Here is a 23467-nt window from a genome sequence, read left to right on the forward strand (position 1 = left end):
ACTGACACACAGATCCGCTCCCTGCATCGGCTGGATAGGGCAATCATAAACGCCATAGTCGACCTAATCCAGGATGACATCTGGAGCCTAATTGGCATCCGGCCCGCCATCCCCCCTTGCTCAAGGTAGTATCGGTCCTGGATTTCCTGGTCAACGGCACCTATCAACACACTGTGGGAGAGCTGCACTGAATGTTTTTGAAAGGTGCTAGTCCAGGTCCTGGATGCCCTCCTGTGTCAAGTATATGACCACATTGCCCTCCTCAGGACACTGGCCCAGGTTAATGCCACAAAAGTAGGCTTTCGTGCCATGGCAGGCATGCCAAATGTGACAGATGCGCTGGACTGCACACACGTTGAGCTGGTGTTCAAACATGCCAATGAGGAAATCTACTGCAACTGGAAAATGTACCATGCATTGAACGTCCAGGTTGTGTGTGATGCAGACCTCCTAATAACCCACTGCAGTGCACATTTCCCTGGATCCACGCACAACTCCATGATTCTGTGTAACTCCACGCTCCCAGGGTAGATGGCACGATACAGCAGAGCGCGGACCTGGCTTTTGGGTGAGTGAAAGTACCTACACGTAGCATGTGCCCTGTGGAAGCGGGGTGGTGGTCCACTGTCACCAGTGCATGTGCGTTATGCAACAGTATGTACACAGATTGCATGCATGAGCTGGAGGGCATGTTTGGCATGTGCGGCATGGACCAATGGAAAGACACACCATCACAATGTGTGCACAGATGGACAGGCAGATCACATGCACTACAGGTACAGAATTAATTGCACCCATGCCACCTACGCCAGCATGTACACACTGTGTTCATCCCCCACCACCTGCATCACAGCCATGTCAGACAACTTTTACCTACCTCCCCACCAGCAGTGTATCCCACAGCATTAAGCCAGGTGACTTGCCTGTCACAAGTGCACATACCCATATGCAGGTAACATGAATCTGAACAATGAAGGAACACAGAATACTGAATGGGAAAGATGACCAATGTACAACATACAAACGCAAATAAACATGGCACACATTATAGACAATGTAGAAGCCTGTGCCGGCATAAGGGTAATGGCCACGGTGGGTGTCATATGGTGCAGGGAATGTGGGCGCAACCAACCCCCCTGCAATACAATACAGCAGAAACTAGGGTCATCTCATGTAACACAGCCCCACATCTGAAAATGGCTGCATTGTCACTACCACCACAATGACTGTGCCACCCTTGTGTCCCTCCCATGCAGGCGATTCTGGATACCCCTTGCTGCCGTGGCTCATGACCCCTATCAGGCACCCACAGAATCAGCATGAGCATGCCTACAACCGTGCCCACATCCGGACAAGGTGCACCATCGAGCAAACATTTGGACTCTTGAAGGCAAGGTTCCGCTGCCTAAGTAGATCTTGGGGTTCCCTGATGTACAGTCCCGTGAAAGTGGGCAAGATTGTCCTGGCCTGTGCCATGTAACATAACATGTGTGTCAGACGCACATTCCCCTACCCCCAGAAATGGACATGCCTCCAGCGAAGGGGGACAATGGCAGTGACAGTGAGGCTGAGATGCCATTGCCCCATCACAGGGATGACATGGATGGACTTGAGGCCCGCTATCAACTCATTACCAATTACTTTTAGGCACAGAGCACATGCACATGGCCAAGGCCATACACCATAATTAACACTGTACAATACACAAATCACACTTTCACAAAAAGAATGAATGTCCAGTCATGATTTGCAATGCAGCACCCAGTGTATTAAAAAGGAATGAGAAAAAATGAATGAACCGGTAGACCAACACCCCTCCCCAACTATCTCTCCCCACACACCCTCCCCAACTATCCCTCCCCAAGCCCTCTCCCCAAATTGTGACACAATGTCAATGAGTCAGTCTGAGACACACCCATGCCACATGTCTGTCCGGGGCCTATGTACGTGGCCGTTTGCCACCTATGCCACCCTTGTGCTGTGTAGCAGACATGCTCATCGACCTGCGCTTCGGGCTACTCTGGAGTGAACTAGCGGTCGTGGAGCAGGTGGAGGGCGTGTGGGATGACTCACTGGCCTGCCGATCCAGGGCCACCTGCAGGGCCATTGCGAGAGACTCGGCCATGGCGGACATTATACTGTTGCCCTCATGGACCCTCCTGGCCAGGTGCACAATGGCTGATGTTGCACATCCAAGGGCATGTGCACTGCTACGCCCAGTGGCCTGAACACTTTCGCGCATGAGGCGTGACTCCTCCAGGTGCTGCTGCAGTAGGGCCAACAATCCTTCCTGCTTTTCCTCAATGCAGCACAGACGGCTGTCCATGTCCCGGACTCTGGGGAAGGGCGGGCGTGGGAGGCTCTGCAGGTTGATGGGGCTGAATTCTGGCTGCTCATATGGGGTGTGATCTGTGGTGTCCCCCGTGGTCTCACCAGCATCACCTGCATCTTCTTCATTGGTGGTGTCAGGCACATGTGATGAAGGCTGTTGGGCTGGGGGAAATGGCCGCCCATCTGCTGTTGCCCGTGTAGGCAATTGCGCCATGGCAGGGGATGTAGGAGCTTCTGGGGTGGTGGTGGCAGCTGTTGTGGCCACTGCAGGAGCTTCCAAAGTGGTGCAGGCAGCAGTTGTGGCCCCTGCATGAGCTGCCGGGGTGGTGGGGGCAGCTGTTGTGGCCACTGCAGGAGCTGTTGGGATGGTTGGGGCAGATGTTGTGGCCACTGCAGAAGCTGCCGGGGTGGTGGTGGCAGCTGTTGTGGCCACTGCAGGAGCTGCTGGGATGCTTGGGGCAGATGTTGTGGCCACTGCAGGAGCTGCCAGGGTGGTGGGGGCAGCTGTTGTGGCCACTGCAGGAGCTGCCAGGGTGGTGGGGGCAGTGACAGTCACAGTGGGTGCTGCCATCTCTTGAGTGGTGGTGGTGCGTGGAGTCAACCGCCTTCCACGTCTGGTGTCTCTTGAGGTGCCTGGTCGGCCTCCATCGCAGTCAGATGTTGTGCCTGAGGGTGGAAGAAAGGCATGATGTTAGGGGCCAGTGTGGCTTCCAAATACTCTGATACATGCAATATGTCATGTGGCGTGCTGTTGAAGGGACATGTCGTGGTACATGGCATGGTGCACTCATGCATGTGTTGTGTGGCCTCAGCTGCAAGATCTGGGATGTTGGCACATGCAACACAGCTCTACTGGGACTAGTGGGGTGGTGACCGAGAAAAAGCTGTGGACGGTGGCATGTGGGTCTGTCCAGGAGTGGGGTGTTGGGATGTGAAGGAGGGAGTGTCGAGGTGGGGTTTTGGAAGGTGCAAGGTACAAGTTGACGGATGACCCGTTTGCAGGTTCACCATGTGAATGGGGGCTTGTGGTAGGTCTGGCAGGGACATGGAAGGTCCATGCCCTCGCCTTTCAATGAGAGGGTGGCCATGTGTGGGGGCAGGTGAGGACTGGCATAGTTGTGTTGTGGTGGCAGTTGTAGCACGCAGGCACACATGCAGTACGTGGTGAAAGGGTGCCTTACGTCTGTCTGTGGGGGCATGAATGCTTACTTGGCAATACAGGGTGCCAGTGTAGTGTTCTTCATGGATTTCAAGCACCAATCATTGTCAGGGGGGTTCCATGTAATTTCATCGCAGGATGTTTTTTCGCGGGGTTTTTTACCACAGATTTATTTATGAAAAAACTCATCGAATTTTGTATTTTTTTTATTTGGGGGGGGTTCCCCCCCAAACAGCCCATCCTCTTTAATGTTTTATATATTCCTGAACACCCACACCCAATTTATATATTTTTCTAACCCCCCCAAAAAAATAGATGAGTTTTTTGGGCAAAAAATTTGCAGTAAAAACATCCCACGATGAATGGACATTGTACCGTCAGGGGGCCCGAGTGTATGCCCACAACAGTGCATTGGATGTTTATCCAGGTGTGCAAGTGTGCCTGCACGGTGTGGGTGTGACCAGTGTGCAGGTGACACAGTGAAATGGCCTGTCATGTAGTTGGAAATGTGTCCAGCAAGGGGTACCGGGTATGGGACTTGGTTGCCACTTTTGGGGAGTGGAGGCAGGGCTACTGCTGGGTGTGATTTGGAGAATGGGGAATGTGCAATTGCCATTTCAGTTTTGCTGCACTACGGTGGAGAGGGCAGGGTGGGCAGTGGTGTTTTTTTTTACTGTGGCGACACCTCCATTGGGGTGGTCCATGTGTCCCAGCAAAGATTAGGGGGGTGGTGGTGTGCATTGCCATGGGCTGCTGTACAGGGCTGCTGCGCCGGGTTTGGGTGTTGTGAGAAACCAAAAGGTATCTCACTTTCAAGTCCCCAGGGATCTGTCTCTCATGTGGCCAGGACACGCCCATTGCCTTTGGATCCAGACCCTGGGGGTGGACCAGTGTGGGGGGAGATCTTCGGGGAGTGAAGGTGAGGCAACCTATGGTGAGACGCGGTATCCCCCCTTTTCCTGTGTCCATACCCCATCATATTTGATAGGATTCTCCAACGTCCCAATTCCCCCGCCCTTTCTACACAAACACTGGGCCGAGGAAGAGGGTGACTGAGAGTAAAGAGGCTAACACTTACATATCTCACGGGACATCTCCCGTTAATCAGGTCAGCCAAAGTCAGCCACTTGACCTTAATCACATACATCTGATAGCCATTAGCTCCCACCACACGGATAAAAGGCGGATCATAGAGACACACGCTGAGTAAGGTGAGACCCGAGAAGCAGCAGATCTTTCGGGGCAAAGGCGAACCCACTGGAGCACGACGATCGATCGAGGGACCAGAGCAAAGAGCAGGGAATCCCTGAGGTTCCCTGCAGGAGGTCCCTACCTCTGGGAAACTGTGAAGGAGAAGCAGAGAAAGCCAAATCCTAGACAAGAAAAAGCCTGCATTGTTTCAAGGACGCCAACGACCCTCCCAGGTGGATGACAGAGTTGAGGAGGCAAGGCCAAGTCTGTGGTATCAACCTTGACTCGTGAATCAAAGCCACAGAGACTAGAAAGGAATGCACACAACCAGTGAGTTAGTGAAAGACATGAAAGGCCAGTTTGTGTCAAGGAAAGATTGAAGCCGCAACAATGCATCTCACAATTGAAGGTTGCGTGCAGGCTAAGGAGACGCGAGAGAAAGCAAAACAGTAATGAACTTTTAGGTTACTGATAACTGTGAAGCCAGTGATACAGAGTAGTGGAGTTGTCTGGCGAAAGGAAATAGCCCACTCGAATGTCTCTGCAAAATGTTTGATATCTTGTTGTAAAGCAGCAAACAGAACAAACTTTGAAATGTGCAATGGTCAAGATTAACCCCTACGAAAGGGGAATATAAAAGGGGATTGCTTTAAGAGGAAGATTTCTTTGAACTTTTCTGATTGTGGTATGGAACTACCAATACCAAGAGACATTGGGGCAAATAGCATTAAGGGAGAGCTGAAGTGAAAGTCGAAGTGGTCCTGCGGAGGTCTATGGTAAAGGCCTCGCACATTCGAAACTATGCAACATCAGGGAAGGGTCCGAGCCCGACTGAGGGAGACCTACGTGAACTTTTGTTGAACTGTGAAAGAACCTTTGGAAAGCTGGAATAAGTGACTTTCACGTGTAAGGACAAGCTGGCCTCAACCCATGTTTTGAACTGCCTTTTTTTGATAACCTGTGGAAAACTGTCATCCTGTTTACGTGGGCTGCCTTACTTTGTGCTGTCCAATGTGGGGAGGAGATCTGACTCTGCTATCTTGATCCTTTATGTTATAACACTGACTTTCCTTTGCATACACATTCCCCTTTACACACTTTTTGTATAAGAGATAGGGCAGGCATTAGGTTTTGCTAGTGTGGGCCATTTCTATTTGACATAGACTGACTAAGACTATGTTTTCTTTATTAATTGATGGTAGAGACTACTCCCATCATAGCTATGGGGCAACGTAGGAGTTTTTCCACACCTGAGGAATCTAATAAAGGTTTTGAAACTTGTAACTTTTGTGTCAGTGTCTTACTTGTGATACCATGCCTCTCTTACAGTGTTCTGATGGTTTCAAACCGGGACAGTGCTTACGTGCAACCATGGGCATTGTTTCATGTGTGCCTCCAGGCGTGCTGGACTGAGATTTCCCGGTGACTGACCTCACAGGATGCAGGGGCTGGTGCTGTGCCTGGACCAATGTGGTTGCAGGCACTGGGAATGTGGTGCATGTTGGGTATGCACTAAACAGTAACAAAGGGGTGGGGGTTGCCTAGCAGACAGGTGTGTTGTTGATATTGGGGCTTCATGTACTCACCGCCCTCAAAGGGTGTCCTGGCTCCGGCCTCCGCAGCACCCACTCCTTCAACTCCCTCCATGTGCAGCACATTGCTGCACTTCTCCTCCCAGGGCAGAAGCCGGATTGGGGAGGAGGGTCCACCACCTGTTGCCCTGTACTGTTTGCAGTTTGCAGACAGGAGGTTCCTGACCCTCAGGCGGAGGTCGTCCCACCGCTTGTGGCAGTCCTTCACTGTGCGTCGGGCTGCCCCCACTGCGGACACCCTTTGTGCCACTTGCTGCCAGATTTCATTCTTCTGCTGCTGGGTTCGGTGGCACTGGTCCGTTGAAAACAGCTCCCCAGCATGCTCAACTATGGTATCAGTGAGCATGTGCAGCTCCGTCTCTGTGAAGCGTGGCTTTTGATGCCTGGTCTCCATGATGCGAGATGCCTTGCTGAGGGATTTATTTCTGGAAACAAGAATGTGTGTAGATTATGTAATTTTCGAGATGAAAGAGTAAATGCAATGATGTGTTAGGGAGATTCAAAGTGTTTAGGTGCTTCTGATTGAGTCTTGGCTACAAGATTGTTGTAAGACGGGGGGAAGGTCCCTCAGGTATCAGAGGACAAAATCAGGGCACACTTTTAGCTAACAAAGTCTGAGCAAATTCAATAATATTCTCAAAGCTTTTAACAAAGTAAAGTTATTTTGTGGTAAAAAATATTTGTGAATCGTGATGTTCAATGTTGGTAAGAAATACAAAAGGATGGTAATTCAATACATCAATAAACATAAACATAAGAAGTTACACATTTGGTTGCAACGTGTTTTTAGGATCTGTAAAAAAAAAAACTCAATGTGGTACATTCATGCAATAATGACTTTTTCAAGATTGAATAGTTAGTGAGAATAGATACCACTTTCGAGAGTACTGTGAAAATTAGATCAGCTGTTTACACTCAGTGAATCTTCTCATATTCAATATGATGCGTTTCAGGCATTCATGCCCTTCATCAGGCATGGGATATCATTTAATCTCTGCAGTAAATACAAACGATAATCAGTCAGGGATGCTATTCTTATTTTAAGGGTAAGCCAAATTTGATGACCTGTAGTCAATAGTAACAAATGGTTCCATGTGGTAATATCCCCGCAAAAATATCGCCATACAAAAATATCGCCCGCAACCCCCCATTATTTTAAAAGGAGCGGGGGACACCCCTGCAACCCCTGCTCCCAAAAAACCCTAAAAAAACAAAAAAAAACACGTACCTTGGTCCCTGGGACCCCGGCGGGGGACAATGGAAGTGTCCAGCCGTGTGGAGGCTGGGAGCGGGGATGGCCCCGCTCCGAGTCTTCACACGGCTGGAGGCTTTCATCGTCCCCGCCGGGGAACAAGGCATAGAAGGTAAGTGGGGTGGGGAGGGCAGGGAGATGGGAGGAAGGAGGGAGGGAAGGGAAAAAAAAGCCTTATCTCTGTCCCCAGCGGGGGGCGAAGGTAGCCTCCCAGCCTGATAACGACTCGGCGAGGGCCAATCAGAGTGTCTCTTTCATTCTTATTGCGCCCTCGCCGGGTACTAAAACCTGATACCTAACAAACCTGTGACTTGCGAGAAGAATGTGTTTTCAGTGCACATTCTGATTAGTGTCTGGTGACTTTCTCCATTTATATTGGACACTTTAGATCGTAATTGCAGTGTGTGATCAGGCATAAGGCCAGTCACTAAAAGTAGCACTGGGTCCCACTCCATGACCACAGATGTCACCAACATTGCGGCTTAGGGTGTATCCAACAGGTCAGTGCACTCACCTAAATGGTTGAGGAGACTCTGTGATCCGATGAATGTAGTAGTTCACAAGTTCGTTCCAGCACTCGACAGATGTGGCGGAAGGAAATGTGAATTCTGTGCATGAGTATGCAGTAACATATTTCAAAAGGTCTCTCCACTATATAGTCGATGCCTCCGTTAGACGGCATGAATATAAGGTCAAACGCTTACTTTAAATGTCTGTCAGGGCACAACAGGAGCAGCAGCAGCTGTCCTAGTCCTGCAGTCTTTTCGCATGCAGGGAAGAGTTTAGTTGTTACGGCAACCTGTGCACGTGCGTGTATTGAATTTCTAGTGTTTGTGTTGGTGTTACTAGGAATGACGAACGCCATGTTGGAACAGAATAATTGATGGTTGAATGGTGTAAGTTTGTGTTTGTTCAGTGGGGAAACTACAGTGTCTGCAGTGGGTAAACATCAACAGGTGTGTATTTTGGGAAGACATGGTTGGCAGCACAGAGTTGCCGGAGATGATGCATCATTGGCAGTCACTGATTGCAATATTATTTGTATGGTGATGTGCTCGGACCATCAAATATATAGTGTTTTAAATCAGGCAACAAGCATGAAAAATGATGAGTAAACCTAACTGGGGAATGTGCCCGATGATAACCGTTCAAGGGAAGACATTCAGATATGGGCAGAAGGTTACAGGTGACAACTTACGTCCCAGTCAACATTCATCCCACGAGGGGACATGGAATCCAAACGATCTATCCAGTAGATCTCTCTTTGTCATAGCAGTCTTGCTAAATTGCCACCCCTTCTGGGTGGGCATACATGTTCCAAAATTATACATTTTGTTTGTGCAATTTTTTGTCTTAACTGGATAAAATGTAGCCACTGGTGATTTTTCTGATGCCAATCTTATGTTGGATTTATGCTCAGAACAACTCATTTTAGCTTTCCTTGTTGTCACACATAGCAAAGTCTGCAGGGGCATTTGATGCCGTAGATTATGTTCTTGGTGTCACAAGTGGAGGTGTGTTGAAGGGCGTTCTTGTAGCCTTATGTGGATGAGTGATCAAGTTTCCGCTGATCACATTGTTGCAATTGTTACAGTTGTTGCACGGTAGCGTGCCTTTGTGGTTGTGATTTTTCACCTTGTTAGTCGCAAAATCTGCCTTGATGAGATGGTCTCGTATTGATTTACTCTTATTGTGGGCAAATAATGGAGGCTTAGGAAACAATATTGCTAATGTGGGGTCCAGTAATAAAGTATTCCAATGTATCCTGATAATTTTCTTAATCTGGGCACTTTGTTGTGAGTAAGTTGTTACGTGTACCAAGTTGTTTTTGGTTGTGCGTTGTTTTGGTCGTAATGCATCTACTCTTGTGATGCTTTCGACTTTCTCCGCGCAGCTCCAGACTGAGTCACGGTTGTATCCGCACTTAAGACATTTTTCTGTGAGTTGATCTGCCTTGTTTGTGTAGCTTGATCATCAGAGATGATGTCTCTGTATCTGAGGAATTGGCTCAGTGGGATACTTTCAATTGTTTTCTTTGAATTTGTTGCATGTAATAGGCTATTTCTCAGTAGATTTGGTGAATATTGTGGTTTGTAATTCACCTAATTTGGTATATATTCTTACATCCAAGAATTCAATGGATATCCAGCTGATTTTTCTGGCAAACTTGATTCTGGGGGCAAATGCATCCATAAATGTAAAGAATTCAGCTAATTCTTCCTGTGTACCGGCCCAACTGCCAAAAAGGTAATCTATATATCTGAATAGACATTTGAGATGTTTCTTCCATTTCTCGTTATGGAGGACGACACTTTCTTCTAGGTACGCTATGTATGTATTGGCATAGCTTGGAGCCATTGCCGCGCCCATCGAGGTGCCAGAAATTTCTACGAGGTACCTGTCCTCAAACATAAAGAAATTGTTGTTCAGGACTATTTTGAGCAATTTTAAAATCGGTCAGCTGTGCTGATTTCATTCGTGGTCAATAAGAACCATTCCATGGCTTTCAGTCCGGCATGATGTGTGATGTTTGTATAGAGGCTTGAGACATCCATAGTGAATAGGATGTCAGCATTTTCCTCAAATGGTATCACGTGAAGCTTATTGAGGAAATCATGGGTTTCTTTAATGTATGTTCTAAATCCATGTGTCAGGGGTTGTATTGCACGATCAATATATTGAGCTAGCGGTTCTAGCAAGCTGTTGGTCGCCATTATTCGTCGTCCTGGCAGATTTTGCAGGTTTTTGTGGACATTGAGAAGGATGTAAATGACAGGCATAGGTGGGTATAGGTTGGTAAGAAAACACTTGGTACTATGAGTGATGAGCTCATCAACTACTGCTTCATATAGAACTGTTGTGATGAGGTTACGCACTTGTTCTGTTGGATCATTGAACATTTCAAGGTAGGTGTCCTGATCTGCCTATTGGGGTTCAATTTCTGCTTTGTATTTGTTTGTGTCAATCAATACAAGTGCTCCGCCCTCGTCAGCTGGTTTGATAATGGGATCTGGATTCTTCCAGAGTCAGTCCAGCACTTGTTGTTCCCGGTGTTTAAAGTGGGACCGTGATCGATTCTGAAACTTAAGTTTCTGAAGAAATTGGAGTGCTTGTTTTTGAAAGGCATCAAGCAAAGAATTTTGAATCAGAGGGATAAATGTACATTTGGTTTTTTTTCGAGAAATTCAGATTCATCACTGTCATTCGAGAATTCCATTGAATCAAAAAATACTTTGAGGTTCATCTTTCGGGTGAGTTTCATCTTTTAGGACAGAGCTACTATAATGTGGCACAAAGGAGATGCCTTTCTGTAAAGTCTTCTTCGGAGGGAAGTTTACTTTTCATGTCAGATTTTTTCTTCTTGCCTCTTCTTGTCGGACATAGTCTAAAAAAGAAGAGAGAGTGGTGGAAGAAGAAGATGTAGAGGCTTTTGATGAAGTTGCTGCCTGTGTGTCAGCTTGCATGTTTGGTTCTTGTTCGGTTTCAGGAATTTCTGTTTCCCTGCTTGATGCGTCAGAAGAACAGATTTCTGGGTATGGTGTTTGTTAGTTCTTTACCAAGGAAGTTCTTCCACTCTATGTTGCGTCTTTCTGGTGATAATATTCTTTCCAAGTATAAACGATGTCCAATTTGTAGTCTAAGGTATCTCTTCTGAACTTCCTTATTTTTTTAGATTGTATTTCTTTTCTAAACCTTCAAGTTTGGTGTTGATATCTTCCAAGACAGATGCCAGTTCTTCCTTGATGATTAAAGATGTGAGATCAGTTTTAGTGGATTCTAAGTCTACTTCAATTGACTCAATAAATTAATAAAGTCATTCAATAGTCCAGATGATTAAATCCAATGAGCATTTGTTAAGGGTTAGTCTCCACCTCTCCACAAACTCTGCATTGTCTTTGCACAATGTAGGTCCAAGGTCTATTCTGAGTCCTCAGTGGATGAGTTGGGCTCTATAATATTGAGAAAGTGTGGTGGCATGCAATTTTGGACTAATTTCTCTGCGAATGAATCTTTCTAGCTGGTTAACTAGTTCTTCTGGTTTGTTAGTGGAACATAGGTCATGGTCTGTATCTTTGAACAAATTAAGTATTCTTGCAGCTTCTTCTTGAGAGAAGCATAGGGTTTCAACTCTATTCGATGTAAGTGCTTCCATTTTTGAAAATGACAAAACTAGAGTCAATAGGCGGGTACTGACCTCAAAAAACGGAGTAGCCTCGACGAATATAGAAACAAGAATGTGTGTGGAGGTGCACACGTGTAATTATTCGAGATTAAGGAGTTAATGCAATGATGTGTTAGGGAGATTCAAACTGTTTAGGTGCTCCTGATTGAATCTTGGCTACATGATTGTTGTAAGAGAGGAGGGAAGGTCCCTCGGGTATCGGGGGACAAAATCAGGGCACACTTTTGGCTAACAAAGCCTGTGCAAGTTCAAGAATATTCACAAAGCATTAAAAAAAAGTAAAGTGTTTTAATTATAAGAATCGTGATGGTTCAATGTTGGTATGTAATACCAAAGGATGGTAATTCAATACATTAATAAACATAAACATAAGAAATTACACATTTGGTTGTAACGTGTGTTTTTAGGATCTATTCAATAAACAAAATAAATTTGTTAGCCAAAAGTGTGCCCTGATTTTATCCCCCGATACCCGAGGGGCCTTCCCCCCTGGATTTATTTCTGAGTCAGGAGGGGTGGATGGCTGCTGGTACCCTCGGATTGGAGCAGATTGTTATTTTGATGATGGCCGCCGGCCAGTTTCTTGTTCCGGCGATCAGGTAATTTCCAGTGACTGTGTTTCCGGTCACGGTATTTGCGGTGCTGCTGTTTCTGGTGCTGCTGTGTCCAGCATGGTCATGCCGGAAACGGGGGCACTGGGACCCTGGGTGACGGTGTGGCCAGAGTATGGCCTTTTCCATAGGTTTACCATGATGTCACTGTCACCGTTTCTGGCATGCCGGAATGCGTGCAGCCGACAAACCGTAATCGGCCGTTAATTCCGGCACTACAGGGAGCCGGAAACAGTGGGACCGGCATCACTGTTACACCAGGGATTTACAAGCATATTTGGATTGAGGCCCTACGTCTCCAAATGTCCCAGGTACAGAGGTCATGCAGTGGGGAGCGTGTCAAGCGTGCAGTGGGGAGCGTGCCTTTGAAGGTTCATTTTGCAGAGGTAGCGCAGCAGACAGCGAAAAGCAGCAAGGGAGGTTTTCCCCCTCAAAAGGTCTGCAGTGGCTGGCGTGCACCAGGAACTCTCACAAGCAAAGAAGGCTCCAGCAACAAGTGGCGCAGGCAAAAGCGGACCAAGAGACACTGTGCCACGGGTCACAGGGAGCCACTGCAGCGGAAGACCAGCACATGTGGCGAGGATCAGAAGCATGCAACCTACCTAGTGAGTTATGATATGATATGATATGATATGGCATTTGTAACGCGCTGAACCATAGATCTGGGTCCTTTACGACGAGGCAGCAATACTTAGAGATGGATGGGGATGCAGAACTTACTCATACATCAATAATCAAACTGACTCAGGAAGTTGGCAAATGTTAGTGCTGTTTTATTTGCAGTTATCTAAAACAGGGAGTTACAACGGACATCAATGGACATCGCAAAGCACGATTTCTGTGAATTTAATAAAAAGCAACTTTTATAGTCAAAATTCGTCATCAGTGATGTCACACTACGTGGCCGACTACAAAAACCTACTTGGGAATTTGATAGGCTTACAGGGAACATCTAAGTATACGTTCCATACTGACGGGTGTTGTGATTGGGTCTCTAACATCAGGTGGACAAATAAGCCCTACTCTAGTGCAAGTCATCTTCATCGTCACAAAATACACAACAATCCATTTTTTACACAAACTATAGGGCTCTCTGTTAAATGGCCCTCCATAATTGGATGGCACGCTTGTACCCTTCTTGAATATTCTACATGCTAGCAGCATGCAGGCTGGTACCCCAGGTGCCTGTGCGCTGGTCTTGACCATAGCCTCCCACCTAATTAGCCTGACATCTATCATCACTCTTGCGGTCTGCCATTCAATTAAGGCTTTGAACTTGGCCTTGCAAAAGCTCTCTGTGCCTGAGCATAAAAGGGAGTGTGGTATGGTTTTTTCTTCTGGTTTCGGTGTAGCTCGACACAATAGTCTATTTTCATCTGACCATGTGATTGGAGACCGCATTTTCAAGCTCTTTGCTGCTTATAATACTATTAAATGATGAACTCTTGATGCCTTCAGTGTTTTTTCATTCCACCTCAAACAGAAGTTTGTTTCTTTCTCCCGTTCATGTAGCTACTTGACAGACAACCAGGCAAACGGTGGCCTCGACTCTTGATACTGGGCCAGCCAGCCTTTCTTGGATTCTCCTTTGCCATCAGCTATTTCCCAACTGCACCACACTGAAACCCTTTCCATTCATGGGGTTCAAGCTTTGCTAAAGTGCATTGTGGAACATCCAGGTCCTATACATTCCTATGTATATACATTGGTGCATTGCCGCAATCTATTTACTACATAGCCAGCCTCAAGATTACTTGGTGTAGTTGTGTTACTGCATCTGTACAGTTGTAAAATGACATTTTCTTCAGCGTTTCTTTGCACAAGCCTCTTCATTTCAAGCCTGAAATGTTGCTCATCTTTGACACCTCCTCTTCAGATCTTATAGAATGTCTATGTGTTTTTGTCTTGTGCATCTTTTCAGGGTGCGTCAGTTCTGCTCCACATGACGTCACCAGTCTTATTTCTCGCTCATTTTCACACTTCTCCCAGGACTCTGTCCAGAAGACCATCATATCTTCGTGAATGCATATAGGGTTTTCTCAATGGATACCTTGTTTCCAGAATTCTCTGTGGTACACGCATCCTCACTGGTACTGTACGTGTCGCAATTTCCCGTTCCCAACATATAGGCAACATAGGGGCAGAGCTTTTGGTAGTGGCTTTTGACTCTTCCTCCACAGCACCTATACACAAGTGTTTCAAGGCACGATGAGGCAAGGAAGGGGGAACAGAGGGAGGTCATAGACAACGATCTTACTAGCCCAAGTGACATTGAGATCACGCAAGTGCAGGGGAGGGGGGGAAGATAAACGTGCAAGGGGAAAGGGGAGGGGCAGTGCTGTACATGGGATCAAAACAATAACAAGAAGTGTGACCAGCAGGTAGCAGGTGCAAGGGTAAGTGCAGACAGCAGGTGTCCAAAAGTGCAGCTATGGGGACTGTAGGGTTACAGATACAGACCCAAGTGCAAGGGTTGCCGGCAGGCAGTCTGGGTGTGCAACTGGGCGGGCAGGGATCTGGGCCCGAAATCGGAGGGTAGCCAGGTGACCAGTGCAGTATCAGACAGGAAATCAGCAGAGGGGAGAAAGAGAGAAGGCAGAAGCAAAGAGGAAAAAGCAAAACTGAAAAATATCAATTAATTCCTGCAGATTCCCGATCTCCAACACTGAAAATCACCAAAGATCACACAGTGGTGGAGTTCAATATCAAGAAAATGACAGCCAAACTGGCAAACAACTCACACTTTCTGTGCATCATCGATGAAAAAGAGGGCAGATTTTATGCCCCGGTCTAGGTACAGGGTTAGTATGGATTATCGTTTCTGGTGGATACTGGATCCCAGGCTACTATTCTGTTTAAAAAGGCTTTTGACCAACTGAATTTAGGAATGGGGCGAGTCCCAGATTCCCCTTGTACCTCTTCCAGGACAACTCCAAAATTATGGGAATGATATTTCTGTCAAAGGGACTGCAGATCATGTTATATTATGAGGCACAGGTGCAAAACCTGCTGAGATAACTACATTGTGCACAAGTGCACATCTCGCAAAGGCAGGGCAGGGTTCAGTAGCTAATAGAGGCATGTATTGAGTGCGTGTAGACCTGCAGTATAAAATCATTATAGTGCCTAGATGGCCAGTCTTGTAATACTATGACACTGACTAGCAGAATGCAGGGCCTGTAGAGCTTGCTCACTAGCGATTAATTGCAATACATGTATTCCACTTCCCCTGGAAACATTTTCTTGCAACATTAGTTCTGCCATCCTTCGTAAACAGGTACACATTTGCATAAGAAAGAACAGCCTGACCCAAGGAGTGCTGATAAGAGACATTCCATAGCTTGGCTCCAGGATGGGAGGGAGAAGGAGTGACTGGGATCGATACAGAGTGGGGTTTTTCCACCAGCGCATACATGTTTTGTACGGAAGGAAGGTTCTGGAAGTTTGCGTCACTCTGATTGACAGGTCTAAGTGATCAAAGTTTGCACATACGTTGATTGTGAGGGATTCTGCCGTGGATGAGCATCATGCACATGCTGTTGCCCGGACATTGATTGGCCCCTAAGCGGCATTCCTTACTTGCCACATTCTTACTTAAGGGCTGACTGGAGTAGGAAGGTGCAGGGAGTGTGCTCCAGTTCAGTGAAGCCTGTGCAGTGCCTGACCAGAAGGGTGCCAATGAGAGAGAGGGAGGCCGGTCCTTAAATTGAGCTGGGTCCTAAACGTGGGCTTAAAAGGAATGTGAGACTGTACTCTAAGTAGCTAGGTTTCAGTGATCTATAAATTGCATTCTTTTTCCCCCATTTTATGCTAAATGGATATATTTTTAACTAACTAACTAACTTAAATACATGCCAAGCTATAGTGATGCTTTGTCTCTCTGGCTTGAGTTCATGGCTGTAGCGGGGTGTGATTGTGTGCGCACTTGTTTTGGGCGGTTTCCAATCTACCTCAGCTAACACCATCACAATACAGATCTAGAGGTAAAAAGTATTGGGTGACATTGTTTAAAACACCCCGTGATAATCATGACTCCCGATGGCACTCCTTGTTTACTGGCAAAAGATTTCCTTCGGAGGTTATCATCTCTGATTGACTGCATGAGCCAAGTTCTCTTGACCCAGATTAACCGGCCTATCAAACTCAAGAAAAACACAGTCTATGTGAGCCTGAATGGCACCTGCCATCTGATTGGCCAGCGTACTGATCAATTGGAATTTAATTTCCAAAACAACCAAGTCTGAGAAATCACCATCATCTCTGTAGGAGAATAAACTGGTGATGGGAATTCTTCTCAACTCTTGAAAATCAACCTTTCTCCCAGTTGCAAGTGGCATTCCACACTGGAAGGGAACACGCAGAAATGTTATACCAGTCAAAAGTCAGAATTACCCAATCCTTTGAAAGAGGAAGCTGAAAAACCAGCCCAAAGTCTGACCAAGATTCAGAAAAAGGGTGAACACTAGTTTTTTCCCCGTTCACATAAATGAAGGGGAGAAGCCAGTGCTCACCAGAGTGTGTCTGAATAATGGAAAAAGCTTCATTAGCGAAGGATTATTCAAGCAACTCCAAAAAGTTCAGACCATTCCCACATTTAAATTGATTGATAAATGGGAAGTAGGTCTCGAAACACCCTATTCAAAGCACTTCCTGCCTAGCAGGTGAATGCTAAACATGTCCATCGGCAATAAAAGCATAGAACACAATTGTTGGGTCGCGAGAGATGTCCCCTCTGCCTTTTATTTAGGTAGTAATATTCTCAATCGATTAGCAATCAATTTAGATCTAATTAATAATAAAGTACGGTCACGACTGGGTGTAGCCCCATGGGTTACGACAACACTGAAAAAGCATTCCAGTCAGCTCAATTTCTGCCTTATGCAGTTGAAGTTCAGGTGGGAGAAGAGGTCACCACCCCAGGATAAGTACGACAATTCACCATTCCCCTCAAAATTAAGCCAGGACAGAACCTCAAATATTAGGACGCCTGTATAAACTTGAATTCTTACCTCCAACAGAAAGGTTTATATTTATACCCAACCCCTTTAGTGAATCTAGAACACAACACCATTCAAATATTGTTGGAGAACAGAAACCCTCAAAGTATCACTTTGGGCGTCAACACCTCTGTCGAAATGGCGTAATGAGACAATTGGGCCAATTCCTCACTACTGTTTTGACTTCAATGAAGGTATTCCTCCAGAGACGATTTGTACCCATCATGGGGGGAATTTCTTGGTGAACTCTTCATGCCCTTATGGGGTTGAAGAGGTAACCTGTGAAATCCGGAAGGACGAGTTGGATTTTAGAGTGAAAAACAACTAACTCAAATCCATGGGGCCTCCTATCCAGAAGATCAGCATAAAAATACATCTCTCCACCCAACTGCAGGATACCGTTGAAATTGTCCGAGGTCTTTCCAGGTTTCAGGTAAATTGTTGAGGTAAATGGTTGAGAAATGGATCAATCTTGTTGATGCCTGTGAGACAGAGGAACAAAGACAGAAACTGAAACAGGCATTCCTGGACTTCCAGGATATAAAGATTATCAAGAATTTGGAATCCCATGGTATAATTTGTCTGATCTACAGTACCTTTAACAACCCGGTACTGGGGATACTAAAACCCAAAGGCCAATGGAGACTATAGGCTTCATTAAGGTAAATCCTCTGAAATACCACCAAACGGATTTACAGTTACCACCACTTGGTCCTGTGGATTTACCACAGGATTACAAGTGGTGGTAGCAGTTTAAATCTGGATTTATTTTGGGTCCATTGGACCCAATGGGGCTTTTTTGACCGAATTACCATGGCAGAATTACTGCCACAGAAATTCCACCAATTCTGCTGATTTTTTGGCATTGAGGGCCAAGTTTTATCTGCAGGGTTTTGCTGGAGGTAAATCTTCCACTCAAAGGCAAAACTCATAATTTGACGTAGTGGCAAAATTGGAGGTAACTTAGTTTACCACTTATCACCATACTGGTAATGAGGCCCTAAGTGCCAACCTGAGAGAGTTGAGCAAACAGATCCGCATGTCAAGATGGCCCCTTGCCTACATCGATCAAGGGCTGGCACAGATCTAAGGGTCAAAAGGTTACAAAGTCATTGTTTTGACCAGCGGCTATTGGACAGTACCCGTGAGTAAGGAAGACCAATACAAGCTTTCTTTTACTATGGGGGACAGCAATAACATTGACTGAAGACCTTTGGATATATAAACTACGCAAATGAGTTCAATATCATCCTGCATAAGGCCATGCCCGATTTGGGTAAGGGGGAAACCTGGCCTATGCAGATGATGCATTGATAAAGAACTCAACTGTGGAAGAACATATTGCAGAAATTCGCTTTGTTCTGACCTATTTGAAGAAAGCAAGATCAAAACTGTCCTTTCAGAAGTGGTGTAAGATCAGAGTGAACTTCTTAGGGCACAAAATCACCCCTGAGTGTCTCAACACCCAAACGAAGAAAGTGGAAATTAAAAGACCCTACTGGTCTGCAAGAATTGAGAAGCATTCTTTGAGTGACTAATTATAGCTGAAGGTTCATTGAAGAATATGTAGAGGTCACTCACCCCTTAGTCCATTTATTAAAGGCCGAAGTCAAGTGGGAGTGGGGTCTGGAATAATCTGAAGCAGTTAAACAACTGAAAAGATGCCTTTGCTAAGCTCCTTGTTTGGCTTACCCAATCAGGAATAAGGGTTTTTTCTGGAGATAATGTTTTCATATACCTGCCTAACAGTGATATTGCACCATAAGCACGACAAGGTTAACAAAGTTAACTTGTACGTGTGCAAAACTTTGTCCTCCGTGGAGGAAAAATTCAATGATTGCGAAAAGGCTCTCCTGCCAACGGTATGGGCATTGAAAAATGGCCGCCTATTTATACAGGGGGATCACATCATCATAGACTCCTCACCAACCCTTGCAGTACTTACAAAGTAACAGAACATGGTCGGGGAATGTAAGTAAATCCCGATTTAATTCCTTGATCCTGTCCATGCAAGGCTTTCCTGTGGAGGTCAAATATGGCCAAACAAGAAGACTCCTCTAGCTCAAGGATTGGCTTACTTGCATGATGGTGCTCAAGAAAACTGTCTCGAGGACGAAGGTCTAAGGACCAAAGACAATATGAAGGCGTACCTAAAATCTCCAAACAATGTTGATGAAGACACTTGCCAGGGAATAACCACGGTTTATGTGGACGTGTTGGCAATGACGGGAAAAAAAGAGCTAGTGGCTGGCATTGGCAATGCCTGGGTGAATGATGCCCCGGAGCCTTCAGCTGGTTACAAAATAGGACCCACATTTAGTCAGGTGGCAGAGTTGATGGCGGTTCATCAGCCATCCTCACGGTCATAAACCACCAACTCAAAGAACTGGTGATAATCACTGACTCTGACTATTTTAGGAATGGGTTCGTGGAACACCTGATTAACTGGAAGAATTGAGGTATGGTGAGTGCTAACAACAAATCCTTAAAACATAGGAAACTAATCCAATCAGTTGATGATCTAGTGACCTCTAATGGGTTGACCATATATTGGAAAAAGAGAAGACATCATTCCAAAAAAGATGGGCCGGATAAGACTATGAATGACCCTGCTGACGAGTTGGTCAAAACTGGAGCTCTGCAGGGGGATTTTATAGATACAGAATCCCTGCTGGGTTACATCCAAGTACCTGCTGTCACCAGATCTCAATTTCTTGCCAACAGTGAACTCTCTACTGCTCAGTGGAGTTAGGACACACTGGATGCAGATTTGATCGCTGCACAAAAAGAGGACCCTATTGTTGGAAAATTCTTTCAACACATTGAAGACCCTGTGAGTTTTCCTCTAACAGAATCGGAATATATTGGCAAAGAGAATCTCCGGGTGTTGATGACATTTTCCAAAATGCTTTGAATACAAGATGGTTTGTTGGTACGGAGATCCCTACATGGATGTGACCAGTGGGTGGTACCTGCCTCATTCCGGGCCTGATGTTGAATCACACCCATCATGTGGCCACTGCCAGTCATAATGGTTTTCACACAACATTGGAAATCTTTTGTGAGGTTGCATACTGGCCACAAATGGGCCAGGACCTCAACATATATCTAAAGGGGTGTCTTGCGTGTGCACAATTTCAGCCAAATTCCCCCCCACACAGAGCTCCCCTATGAAAAAGGGGAATGACACTGCCGTAGTCGGATTTGCAAGTCGATTTCATCAGCCAGTGATTCGCTCATTTAGAGGAAACAACTACATGTTGATAGTAGCATGCTTGTTTACAAAGTGGATAGAATGTCTTCCGGCCCCGAAAATTAAGACATGATATGATATATGATATGGCATTTAAAATGCGCCTATACACAAGTGTTTCAAGGTGCAACGAGACAAGGGATGGGGAACAGAGGGAAGAAAAAGACAACAATCTTACTAGGCCAGGTGACATTGAGATTGCGCAGTGCAGGGGAGGGGGAAAGGGAAAATACAGGGGTAAGGGGACGGGGCAGTGCAATACATAGGATCAACAGTAAAGAATAAATAAAATAAATAAAAACAATAGGTAAAAGTGTGGCCAGCTTGTGGCAAGTGCGGGGGTTAGTGCAGACATCAAGTGTCATGAGCTGGGGGGACTGTAGGGATACAGAAACAGCTCCCAAGTGCAGGGGTTAACTGGGAGGCAGTGCAGGTGTGCAGCTGGTGGGGGAGGGGACCTGGGTCTGAGAATAGAGGGTAGCCAGGTGTCCAGTGCAGTTTCAGTCAGGAGTTCAGCAGGGGAGAGGAGGAGAGAAAGCAGAAGTAAAGAGGAAGGTCTTGAGGTGCTTCCGGACCCGGAGATGGTTCTCAAGTTTCAGGGAGGCAGGGAAGCTGTTCCAGAGGGAGGCCCCCAGCCGAAGAAAGATCTACTACCAACTCGTTGCTTGGAGAAGCGACTGACCCTGAGGGAGTTGGAGGCGGATGAGCGAAGAGCTCGAGAAGGAAGATATTTAGGAAGAGAGAGTTGGAGGTATTGAGGCCACAGGCCCCAGAAGGCCTTATGGGCAATGCAGAGGGCTTTGAACTTAATCCTGGCAGCCACTGGGTGCCAGTGCAAAGATTTCAGTCCTGGATAGATACGATCCCTGGGCTTGAGGCCAAGGACAAGTCTTGCAGTCCTGTTCTGAATGAGTTGTAGAGAGCAGAGAGTAGAAGCAGGCAGATTTAGGAAGAGGCTGTTGCAGTAGTCCAGCCTAGAGAGAACCAGAGCTATGGAGACCGTGAGCTTCTGGGGGAAAGGAGATGAAAATAATTATATCTCTGAGGGGGTGCAGCTGGTAGTGCGACTTCTTAGAGACGTCAGAGATGTGCGAAGAGAAGGAGAGAGTGGAGTCGAAGATGACCCCAAGGTTTTTCGTCTCACAGGTGGGAGATGGAAGAGGGGCAAGAGAGGCTGGCCAGAGAGCGACAGGAAAGGAGGGAGCAGGTGGGCCGATGAGGAGAATCTCAGTCTTACTGGCATTAAGGCAGAGATCATTGGCGGCACAGCACTCCTGGATAGCAGACAGACAGTCAGAGATGAGGCATGAGAAGAGGTCGCAGAAGGGAGTCTGAAAATTAGCTGGGTGTCTTCTGCATAGCACTGAAAGTTGGGGCAGAGAGCGGCAATGCGGTGGGCAAGAAGTGCCAGGTATTGGTTGAACAGGCAGGGAGGGAAGTTAGACCTCTGGGGAACACTACAGGTAGAGATAGAGATAGAGGAGAGTAAGAACCCAAGTCGGACCTGGGAGGGTTGATCGGAGAGGAAAGAGGTAAGCCAAGCCAGGGCCTGATCAGTGATGCCCAGGTTATCACAGAGACGGTTGAGCAGGATGGCATGGTTGACCGTGTCGAAGGCAAAAGAGGGATCAAGTAAGATGAGGACACAGGGGGTATTGGAGTCAAGGCTGGAGAACAGGACTTCACAGATATTCAAGAGAGCAGTTTCCGTGCTTCTGTCAGCTCTGAAGCCAGACTGATGGTCATGAAGACAACCAGCAGATTCAGTGTGAAGATTAAGCTGGGAGATGGCCAGTTATTCCAGGAGTTTGCCCAGGAAAGGAGTGATGGAGATTGGGTGGTAGTTAGTAGGGCATGAGGGGGTCTGCTGAGGGTTTAAGAAGAGGGGGCACAAGGGGGTGCTTCAGGGGGAAAGGGAAGACTCCAGTGGCGAAGGAGTGGTTGCAGAAGTCAGCCAAAGCAGGAGCCAGGGTGTTAATGTGGTCCTTGATTGTTTTAGAGGAACAGAGGAGAACCTGTTTTGACAAGACTTTCATAGATCAGACTTTTCTAGAAACCTTGTCTGGGGGCGAACAGGGGAAAGGAAGAGAAGGGGGGGTTAGCCACAGAAGGGCCAGAGGAAGAGAGGATAGTAGAGGGAGGAGGAGGAGAGGAAGAGAGAGAGGACAGGATGTCCTGAGTTTTAGAGATGAAATGAGAAGACAGGGCCATGCAGAGGGCCTGGGAGGGGACAGGAGAGGTAGAGACTGCAGCAGGATTGACCAGCTCCTTGCAGATTATAAAGAGTTCAGCCAAGTTTTTGGATGCCGCAGAGACGCAGACTTGGATGAGGGCTCTCTTCTTGGTGCGGACAGAGAGCCGGTATTGCCTTTGTGTCATGATGCCTTCCCCCGGAAGACCAGACCAGGCCCAGCAGCCCCGGAAGCAGGCATCATGCAACTTGGAGCATGCCCAAAAGCCCCAGTTAGGGGCTCATAAAGATAAAGGGCCTCATTACAAGTACTCCGGTCCGGAATTAACACTGCCGGTAAAACCATACCGGCACCGTTTCCATGTCCGCGCAATCATGACCCGCGGCCCCGGTAATAGCACCACCCTAAACCGCCACCGCGGAAATAGGGTTCCCCTTAAGTCCGTCTGCACGGAAACCCCTCCGTTACCGGCAACACTAAACACCGTGAGCATCACAACTAGCACGGACACGGAAATACCGGGAAAAAAATGGCGTAAAGACCGTGATCACGGTGGCGGAACCGCCGCCACCGCGAACATGGCGTTATACACTGCCTGCTGAACTGAATCAGGGCACAGGTGCACCAAATCAGCCCAGCTGGACTTAGCAGGCCACTGGGAGCATACAAAAGGGCCACACCCAGCCCAACACAACACAGAACCATG

At 46.8% G+C, this 23467-nt stretch overlaps 1 protein-coding gene across 1 annotated transcript in view; it reads right to left on the reverse strand.

Moving 5' to 3' along the window:
- Nucleotides 1–1872: 1872 nt before the first annotated feature.
- LOC138582594 (uncharacterized) overlaps nucleotides 1873–23467 on the reverse strand; it is a 100117-nt gene continuing 78522 nt past the window's right edge. Inside the window, exons 7-8 of the mRNA XM_069654007.1 lie at nucleotides 6268–6698; nucleotides 1873–2997 (exon numbers count right to left, since the gene is read on the reverse strand). Of these exons, the coding sequence (XP_069510108.1) occupies nucleotides 1940–2997; nucleotides 6268–6698 (1489 nt within the window). The 3' untranslated portion in view covers nucleotides 1873–1939. The remainder of the gene's footprint in view (nucleotides 2998–6267; nucleotides 6699–23467) is intronic.

Source organism: Ambystoma mexicanum, chromosome 3q, assembly GCF_040938575.1.
Source record: "Ambystoma mexicanum isolate Mex_15411 chromosome 3q, UKY_AmexF1_1, whole genome shotgun sequence".
Taxonomy (NCBI): domain Eukaryota; kingdom Metazoa; phylum Chordata; class Amphibia; order Caudata; family Ambystomatidae; genus Ambystoma; species Ambystoma mexicanum.